Source organism: Oryzias melastigma, linkage group LG23, assembly GCF_002922805.2.
Source record: "Oryzias melastigma strain HK-1 linkage group LG23, ASM292280v2, whole genome shotgun sequence".
In the NCBI taxonomy this organism is placed as follows: Eukaryota; Metazoa; Chordata; class Actinopteri; order Beloniformes; family Adrianichthyidae; genus Oryzias; species Oryzias melastigma.
In genome coordinates, this window is record NC_050534.1 from 16958954 (window position 1) to 16969947 (window position 10994).

The 10994-nt window shown below is 36.8% G+C and overlaps 1 protein-coding gene across 1 annotated transcript in view; it reads right to left on the reverse strand.

The window, feature by feature from the left end:
- Positions 1-5243: 5243 nt before the first annotated feature.
- mtpn (myotrophin) overlaps positions 5244-10994 on the reverse strand; it is a 15205-nt gene continuing 9454 nt past the window's right edge. The window contains exon 4 of the mRNA XM_024291483.2: positions 5244-6313. Coding sequence (XP_024147251.1) covers positions 6227-6313 — 87 coding nt within the window. The 3' untranslated portion in view covers positions 5244-6226. The remainder of the gene's footprint in view (positions 6314-10994) is intronic.

The window sequence follows — 10994 nt, forward strand, 5'->3', positions numbered from 1 at the left end:
TTAAAGTGAATTTGATTCCGTCAGTAATATGGAACAAATATTCCGTCTGAATACACCCAAGCAGACCCCGGTCCAGGACCGGTAACTGCTCTTGGATTCTTCGATCTTTCGAGGTGGTTTGTTTCCAATTGACTTAGTTGCAAAACTGAAAAAAAAAAACTTTTTGATTATGATTTAGATGTAATTTGATATATTAGTTTGTCCTTTTGCTTAAAAGTATCTACAGTTTGCGAGAAAAAAAATGTAAAAATATTAAGTTTGCACACACAAAAAAAGAAGTGTTCATGTCCCCACCCCGTCCCCTGCATCTTGTGGCATCAGAATGTAAAGAATAAATGAAAACGTGTTTGTTGCATTGATTCGTTTCTCATTTATCAGCATCAATCAGGTTGGGCCGTGCAGCTCTGGAGGTTATTTGCTCCGCTAACAAAGACAAACGAAAGAGAATCGGGTCTTTCTTGTGTTACTGTCAGCGCAGAGCCGATTGTTTTCTCTGGATGTTCGTCGTATAAATGAGCAGAAATCAGATGGCATGGGATTGCTGGTATATGAAGCTGTCAAAATGTGGCAAAATCGTTTCATATTGATGTTCGTCCACGCTGCAGTAACTGATTTGTCCTTCGTCAGTGTGAGAACTTTCAAGAAACGCTTCGGGCTGATTACCAAACAGAGCAGCATCCTCCGAGTGCTCGGTGGATGCTGCTCTTCTCCACCTCCCAGGTCTACAGCCTCCCTCTGGACGCGCTCATTGTTTCTGACCTGATGCAAGTCTTCCAACGCCGGCTTTGGCAGTGTTACACGCTTTCCATTGATTTCTCCTCTGCGGTGCCTCGTGGACTCAGTCAGCGGGGCTTTCATTACTCACGTTATGATGTTCAAACCCAAGAGGTCCAGAGGCTTCTTCATGTTTGACTTTCTCTGAGCATAAATTGATAAACTAGCATTTTCAGTATTAATTTCACTCTTTAAAGCAAACAGAAGTGCTATTTTCAGTAGGGCTGCCCCAAACCATTATTTTAGTAGTCGATTAATCAGATTTTTTTTGTTCAGATTAGTATATTAATCGAGCCATGCAGAAAAGGGATGTAAAACACACATCTTAACCATCATTAGATTTAAACTAACTAAAAACTATATACAGTATATTCATACTAGCATTGCCTGCGATAATGCAAATGTAAATGCTGTAAGCTGAATTTGGCCGCTAAAAGATGCTAGTGATGATAGCTGAAGATACAGAAATTGATAAGTGAAAACGATAAAGCTGATAGACAGCTGAAATATTAGTTAAATGCCAAATTACCCCTAAAAATAAAATAAAATAAAAAAGCCTAAGTTAGCCAAAACAGCTAGTATGTAGCTGAAATGTTAGCTAAACTTCAAAATAGCCTAAAAAAGCATATATTAGCCAAAATAGCTAGCATGCAGCTGAAATATTAGCTAATCTGCAAATTAGCCTGAAAAACTGAAAAAAATCCTAAATTTGCCAAAACAGCTAGCATGTAGCTAAAATATTAGCTGAATTCCAAAACAGTGTAAAAAATTTTAAAAAGCTCAAGTTAGCAAAAAAAAGCTAGCATGTAACTAAAATATTAGCTAAACTCCAAAATAACCTTTAACAAAGAAAAGAAAGCCTAAATTAGCCAAAATAGCTAGCATGCAGCTGAAATATTAGCTAAACTAAAAAAAACTTTAAAAAAACAAGAAAATAGCCTAAATTAGCCAAACATATTTAGCATGCAGCTGAAATATTAGCTAAACTCCAAATTAGCCTAAAAAAATGAGATAAGCTCAAGTTAGCCAAAAAAGCTAGCATGTAACTAAAATATTAGCTAAACTCCAAAATAGCCTAAAAACCGAAAAAAAACTTGAGTTAGCCAAAAAGCTAGCATGTAACTAAAATATTAGCTAAACTAAAAAGGAAAACTCAAAAAACAACAAAATAGCCTAAATTAGCCAAAAATAGTTAGCATGAAGCTGAAATGTTAGCTAAACTCCAAATTAGCCTTAAAAAATGAGATAAGCTTAAGTTAGCCAAAAAAGCTAGCATGTAACTAAAATATTAGCTAAACTCCAAAATAGCCTAAAAAAAAACAATAACAAAAAGCCAAAATTGACCAAAATGGCTAGCATGCAGCTGAAATATTAGCTAAACTCCAAATTTGCCTAAAAAAAAATAAAAAAAATAAAAATAACTGAATTAGCCTTAAAGGTACAATGTAGCTGAAATATTAGCTAAATTCCAAAACAGCTCAAAAAAACTGAAAAAAGCTTAAGTTAGCCAAAACAGTTAGCCTGAAATATTAACCCTTCCGCTATCTTTGGGGTCCAGATGACCCCACTTTTAATGTGAACATGGTAAGGAGAGCGGAAGAGTTAACTAAACTCCAAAAGAGCCCCAAAAAAGCCTAAATTAGCCAAAATAGCTAGCATGTAGCTAAAATATTAGCAAAACTCCAAAATAACCTCGAACCTTAATAAATGCCAAAATAGTCCTAAAATCTAGCACAATGCTATTATAACTTTCAACTTTACTAGACTCTGACTTCATATAATATAAACTAACTACTAATCGGCTATTAAACAAGCCAACAAGCCAACCTTTCATTTTTTTGTTTTTTTATCATCTTTAATGAAGCTGACATGGAGAAAAATGATGGTTCCCCTTGAAAAGATTGAAAATGTTTTGTCCGTAGGGAGAAGACAAACCAAGGTGTGTCCTCTAATTAGCATCATAAACTATTCAGTATGTTAATGTGTGAATAATCTCTGCTGCTTGGTGACATGTGGACCACACTGAAGGACATTGGAGGGAAAAGCACCACATTAAAGTTAAATGTAAAGACTTAAGATCAGGATGTCGCTTTTCGATATCTTTTGTAGAAGGACCATATGTTTGACACCCTTGGTTCACTCCAATCAGTTTATTCTGACCAAATTTGATTGATGATGTCTGTATAGCACAAAAAAAGAAAAAAAGTGACTTAATTTGATAAAAATCGGAAGTAAACCAGTTTTATGTGTGACATCATCCTGTTCTCTTCAATGGTTAAATCATTTTTTTTTTCAGGCCATCTTAACATGAATAAATTCAATAAATGTAAAGTGAAGCATAATCATGTGAATACTACAGAATTTGAATGTTTGCAATGAAAAAATGGTTTTGTACAAATTAAATACATTTTAGGTATTTTTGTTTGAGTATTGTTTTCTACATTACCCAGTTTTAGTAAAGATACATGTGCAATAAAACAAATATTTAATAAAGTTCAAAAGCAAGAAGAAAAACTAGTAAATTTTGTTTTATAGCAGTTTTTTTTTAAAATCTTGTACTTCTGTAAAAAATGGAACCTTCTCTTAAATTGAGTGTGATTCAAGAGTTTCACGTAAACTATAGAAACCAGATAAGGACTCCATCCAAATGGCAGCGAAGCTCTCGACCAATGTGAAGAAAATTTTTATTTTTAGCATGGAATATGAATGGAAATCTTCTCCTCTGGTGCTTTTAGTCACAGATATTCTTGATTCTGCTATGGAAGCCAAAATCCAAAAATGATTAATAATGCAGCGTCTTCATTCTACACTCAGAGAAGAGTCAAAGTCCAGAGATGCAGATTAGATCACACATGGATGCAATACTAAAGTTTGTTCACCAGCTTGATGTTTCCTTTTCCTAGGAAAACCTGCAAATTCATGTGCATGACAAAGGTAAGGAAGTAGAAAATTAAAAATGTAAATCTTAAAAGTGAGGTGTAGGAAATGCATGTCATCACTAGTTCAGTTGACATCTAGGAACATACAAAAATGAAAGAATTAAAGGTTAAAATGCCAAACCACAGACTAAAAAAACTGTTTTAAAATAAATATGATAATTGCTGCAGGTCAAACGTTTCCTTTAATTTTTCAGCAGGTTTGCACACTGTAGGAGGGGTTTTGGCCCACTTCTCCTCACAGATCTCCTCTAGATGAGTCAGGTTTCTGGGGTTCTATTGGGTTGAGGACTGGCTAGGCCACTCCAGAACCTTGATATGATTCTTATGGAGGCACTCATTGGTTGTGCTGGCTGTGTGGTTTGGATGTTGGAAGACCCATCCTTAATCCTCTGAGGGAAGGGGGTCGTTCCCCAAAATCTCGCAATACATGGCCCAGGTCCTCCTCTCCTTAATGAAGTGCAGTTACCAACAGTAACCTTGGAAACGCTGGTTCCAGCTCTGTTCAGGTCATTGACCAGCTCTTTTTTTCCACCAAGCTGCTTAGCATTACCCTGTAGCCCTTTCCAGCGTTTTTGTCTCTGGTGTCTTTGGACAGCTCTTTGGTCTTGACCATGTTAGTAGTTGGAGTATTAATGTAAATTGTATGGGCTGGACACGTGTCTTTATTCAGCTAATGACCTCAATAGGTGCTTCTAATTTAGGACAATAACAATGAATAAATAAATATGAGAATGAATTTATACAATTCAAAAATAAACTCAAATTATAAGACAAAAAATATTTTTTACACAGAAAAAGTCGTACAATTATGAGAAAACATGTCAATTTTACGAGAATAAAATTATAACTGTATCATTTAAAACGTTGTGCATTTATAAGAAAAAAAAAATCACGCTTTTTCATATATAAAGTTGTACATTTAAAAAGAAAGTGAAGCAGATTGAGAAAAATTCTTGAATACATTCATGTGGTGTCCATCCCAATTCTCTGAATTGTGTAAAACAAATAAAACCACTAATGCTTGTGTAAATATATTTTACAAGATAAGTCGTTTTTTTTAAAAGCATTTCTTAAGTTTTTTTTTAACTTTCCTGAAAAACTTTTTAAAGCATAAATTTATAACATTTACTCTCAAATTTTTTGCTCCTAACAATATGACTTTTCTCATAAAAGTATGATTTTATTCCTTTCGTTAATGGTGGCCCTAATTGTCTGTTGTGGATCAAACATTACAGTCTATCCAGCTCAGTGGTGGGTTGAACCTCTGAACTTCATTCGTCCAGTACAGCAGTAAAGCACAGAGACAACCGATGGAGGATTAAGCTAATCTAGTCAATTACATCAAAAATAATCCAATTTATGGGTCAGTTTTGATGTACTGCAGCGCAAAAGCTGACGATACGGTCATGAGATCTTCGGGACATTCAGAGAAGATGTTTCAGCTCCAGTGTCAACACCTCCATAAGATTACCTCAAAAGAGACATTTTGATCCCCTACAGAGAGTCAATTGAAACAATAAAAAAAAAAAAAACATTTTTAATCATGTTTTTATTTGTTTTTTTTACAGACCCTTGTCACAATGTAGTCAGTGAGAGCATTTTTTTTTATCCGTTACATAGTAATTTATTCAAAAGCAACCCAAGAAGACAGTGACCATGTCTTAAGCAAAGGCAGGTTTCACATGCAGCAAAATAGGCAGGAAGTCTAATCAAATCCAAGGCAAAGAGTATCTTCGCAGCCCCCACAATCCACCCCCCCCCCCCATCTCTCTTTAGAGATCTCTGATTGATACTATTAGATTCACACAAAAATAGAAATCCACTGCAAAAAAAAAGGACAAAATAAAACCTAAGAGTCCAAATTGGGTAGCGTTTGGGATGCGTTGTTACAAGTTTAATGCCATTTTAAAGCTGCAACATTCAAGTCTTTCTAGTTAGCCAGCATTGTGATTGGTCAAAATAAGATCCTAAATGCATTAATAATGTAAGAAAAGGGCTTTGATATGAGAGTGTTGCAGTGCAGAGGAGCGTCCTCTCCATCTAACAGATTCAAGAGTTTGGTCAGAAGAAGAGGCCATAGAAACCAGGCAGCTTCAGAACTCATCGTTTCAGCCTCACAGTACAATAGCTGTTCAAGAAATAAGACCAGAAAAAAATAATAAAACACTTCGTCTACTACGACTACTGCTTAATTTCTTTACAGTTTTGGAAGATGAGTGTCCCCAAGTGGATTTTAACAGCACTCTCAAAGTATTTGATCCCAAAGGGAGACATAGTGTGTCTTTTATGAAACGGCTACAGACAAAGACCAAAAGAAGAAGAAAATAAAAATTATGCCCCAGAAAGTTGGGGAAAAAAATAACAATGTAAAGGAAATGCAGATTAAATGAGCCTCCAACAAACAGGCAAAAGCAGTGAAAGGACAGAGGTGGATTGGAGTAAAAGGGGTGAGTCCGTCTTCTGTCGAGTAGCACTGCGTCCGTCTGTATGCCACCCCCCCACACTGTGGCGTTTCACTTAAACAGAGCCTTCATTTCTTCACTGTCGGCAACATCTATGGCTGTTTGGTTATCAGGTCCTTTTATGCGTTTGTCAGCTCCCTGGGAAGACAAAAGGACATGAATATTAAAAAATGCTTAGATATGGACGTCAGCTCCAACTCACATCTGGTCAGAGGTTGCGGTGGGGAGCACAAACCCGGGCCTGTGTCCTTTCTGAACTGAAGCTTTCTGCAGAAACACATTTCCAAGTGCTTCAAAGCACAAGAACAAATGCTTCAAAAGTAACTTGACCCTAATTCAACCGAGTTCAAGGTGAAATCTAAGAGGTTCCTGAAATGATCTGTGGCCACTAACTTTTCTTTTTATTACTCCTGTTGAAGGAGGAAGAAAAGTTTTTGTAACAGTTTTTGATGTTTACTTTGTGGTTCACTCTGTGTTAAAACCACCTGTAGAAGGTCATGTGACATCTTTCCATTTCATAAACAAGTCTTTTTTTCAGAAATTACTCTCGAGAGGGAATCATGAGCTTATCAGTTTTTCTGACATAAACAGACGAATCATCCATAAAAAAATGATTCCTCTTTGTTGGGAACGTTAGGAAGTCCTTATAGTTTAGCAATAGCAGAACTGTTTGTAGGTGCACTGGTGACAACACTCAAGTCATTAACGTAGTAGCAAATCACAGTATATGAGCCAGACACCTATATGTGGAAGCCAGGGTACGTTAGGTCGGGCTGCAGGGTGGTTACGCTCAACAGAGACGCAAGGAAAGCTACCCGTCGTCCACGGAGTGAAACATTTCCTTATTTCCAGATACAAGCTTATGAAGCACCTACTCTTGGTCCGTACTTGGTGCCTCAGCACCCTGCGCCTTTTTTTTTTTTTTATATCACCATCACCAACAACTGTTCCAGTTCGGTTCGTAACCCTTGCACTATCCTAGGCAAGTTTACACTAAAAGTGGGGTCATCTGGACCCCACAAGACAGCACGCTGAACTTTTATCTTCACTGGTGACTGTGACAGACACAAAATCCTGTCTACCTTTGTCATGGGAGGGATCAGACATCAATATAAGGGTTGGGTCATCTAGACCCCATAAGAGAGCACGAGGGTTAAACGTTCAGGACAGGATTTTATGGAACAATCCACATCTGTCTGGCTGAAATACTGCTCTGTGGACTGCCCGATATCAACTCATCGACAAACTGGACCAGTATGAACTGGTGTCTCTCTGGTGCTACTGTGAGCAGAACCAGAACCGACTTGTAGACTGGAGTCTTGGGCCTCAAAACAACCAGCGACTGTGACAGAATTAACCTGCTCCAGCTGCAGTGCCATTCACTTCATTCACTGCCATCTATAGAGGTCTTAAAAAAAGATACAGGTTCCTACTGAGCAGGTCAGAGAAGAGCTCGACAAATAGGTCAATACCAAAAAAAAAAAAAAAGTAAATTCAAAATAAAAAATCTATCTGGAAGATATGCGGTAAAGTTCCACATTTCCCAGACTCACTTTAGGTTTTATCTCCTACATCACCATGAAAGCCACAAACACGCGTGTTTCCACTAACACAAAAGAAGACAAACCAGTCATCCATAAAACATTTGATAACACCAAAACAATAACTTGTGTTTATAGTTAATAGTACCTTTTTTCACCAACATTCTGTATTTTTCTATTTCAAACACATTACTTTAAAAACCCCGAGTGACAATTTTTAAAGATGTATTTCTCTGGAAGCTTGAATTCATTTTACATTGGGTAGTCTTTCAGTGGAAAGGCCTTTTTGCATATTTTTGTTTATTTTTTAACATTACCTCATCACCAAACTGTCACCTAGCTTTGAATTGTTTTAGAATGTCTTTGTAGTAGAATCTTGGTCATTGCTTTTGATTCATTTATTTTATTTACTGATTTGACTGGAACATTGTACAATTAAAAACCTCTGTGAAAATACTCCAGAGTTAGCAAAGTGACTAATTTTTCATCTGTTGTACTTTGTTTTGTTTTAAATCCATTTTAAAGCATAAAAGGGAGATCTAAAGATTTGCAAAAAAACAACTTTATGATTTTTTTCCCCTGATACACTTCTTTTTGCATTTTAATGTCTATGTTAACATTTACAAAACCTTTTCAAAAAGACTCATTACGCTGATAAGCATTTAGGATAGTGTCCAAAAATACAGATATTTAAAAAAAAAGACTATCCTTAGATGTCAAATAGAAACAAAAATGGAAAGTTAATTATTAAAAACTCAGCAGGAAATAAAAAAAAGAAAAAAATGAAGAGTATACAAATACTTGAAAATAGGATATAAAGCCAAACTCAGGTTGGACAACAAAATGTAAAAATGGTGATTTCAAGCATTTTGGATCATAAGATGAGTTTATGGTAATTGACTCTTAGAGGGCTTCATTTCAGACTGAACTGCAATGACAGCAAGTCCAAACTATGATCAAATTAGAACATAAGTGAACAGTATGATTGTCAAACCCTATCCTAAATCCAACCAAATAAAACCCCAAAATGTCCAAATTTTTACACATTTAAACCAAACAAATATAAGGACACAACTGTATTCTATCTCTGATGAATAACCTATGTAACTCAGGGCAGTTCTACAACATAAGCAAACAAATGAGAAGGCGGAATGAGACTGGCAGCGAGCTGACTGCAGCCATGAAGCCTCTGCTCTAATAGGGCAGGAGAAGGGCACGCATTGGTAGAGACGTTCTTTTGTTTTAGCTGCCAACTTCAGCCTCTTAACATTGGGCTTACAGAACCCAGGCAGAGAGGACTCACTGTTGCGTAGAAAAGCAGGGCATTGACAACAATGCCCCGCAGTTCCAAGACCCCGCAGTGTGATCCTGCGCGGCCGTACGGACGCCGAGTAAATGCTACAGAAGCAGCGGAGCGTGCTCCGAGTCAGACAGATTTACCAGGGATGAATAACTTGTCAGATCTACATCTCTAATTGGGAAGGAGATGAAAGGAGGAGGCCTTTTTGTCAATTCATAGCATGCCTCACATTTCTCAGAAGTATGCACCTGTCAACAAGTCACTGCGCTGACTTGCAACACTTTAAAATATAACGGCCATGGTGAACTATAGAGACGTCCTCTACAAGTTTTCTCCAATTTTTTTTTTTACATTCGTTTAAAAATGAGAAGCACTTTTATAAATAATGGACGAATAGAACAAATGTTTTAAAAGAAAACGAGAACTAGCTTCAAACAAAATGCATTTTTGGATTGTTGACCCATCTTGGCAAAATGTCAGTAAGATTATCATTCCTGAATGTTTCAGGGTGTCTGCTGACTTGGTAAGGTTTTAAAGTTTACTGGCGTTGGTGGAGAACAAAGGTGTAATTCCACGTGAGACACAGTACAAAGTCTGCCGATACCAAACAACGAATTTCTTTAATAACAAGAGTAAGAACCTTTTAGGATTTAAAAACAATCCTTTACTTGAAATTCTTAAGAGCCAATGAGTAAATTGGTTTGGAGGACGATGTAATTTATTCACTCTGGGCTCAACTGACCAAAAATAATCAAAAGTTGGACGTATGCGCTTTTGCCTAATAACCAGGCTAAGTAATTAAATAAATTTGATAATTTGCTTAGAAAGAACTTTAATTAATTTAAAAAAATGTATGTAAATTAATCCCTATATAGATCATCCAAATGTTTCATCATCAGAACACACTGGATTCATAAGTAGACTGTGTAAAAAGGCTTTTGTAGTATGCATGGGACTCAGTTGCATTAATAGGGGTTGAGTAGTAGTAGTGAAGGAATTTGTACAAAGGCCCATGTTTTTGCTTTGACAAAATATTCCAAAATTTCTGCAAAATGTACATTTGTTCTTTAGTGTCCAGTTCGCCTAATGTTGAATCAAAAAAAAAATACTATATATATATATATATATATATATATATTTGTTGTTCAACAGGGCATAAAAATGCTCTCAAACAATTATAATTGTGTTTTTGTGATGGGAACCTATCCATATCTGACTTAAAACCTCCTGGTTTAAAGCACATGGTGTTGTGTCAGTCTGTGGTTTTGTTTGAGGAATCTAGTAGTAAATCATGACATTCTCGTCAGAATTAAGGGGAGGACAGGAAAGAAGGAAGAAAGTCAATTTCCCCTTTTTTTTCCTCCCTCCCCTTTTCCAGCTCTGGGGAAGTCATTAGCGGTCGGTTCAAAATGATGCCTCGTAACAGACTCGACAGACCTCGTTCACCTGCCAGGGAAGGACCATAAAACTAGACTTTTTACTATCACTACTACATTTTCTGGGGAAACAAACACTCTGTTGTATACAGATATTTGAAGCATTTCAAAATGGAGCGGCACCTTCAACAAACCACTCTAAACTGTAGCACATACTCATGTTACCGCTTGTCACGCAACATGACGAGGGCCGACCATCTCAGTCACACTCTCCTAACTGCACTAACACTAATGAGCTTCCTTCAACTTGAATAATGACCCCTCGTGAACACCTCACTGTCCAAACACCAGCCAGTAGACAAGCTGTTGGTCAAGTGGGACTTAGTCTGATGAAGAATAATAATAATAATAGACTCCTGAGGGGGGGGGCACTCTATAACTGCATCATCATCCTGGATTATACTGGAACTTCAAGTATCATTGGGCCCTTAAGGCCAAATGTCTATTAAATTCTCATTGCAGCAGCGGTTTTGAAATGTTGGGAGAGTAGTTTCAGTCAGACGTGATTTTGAAGTGAGGGGTTTACATCAGACCGTTCAGGT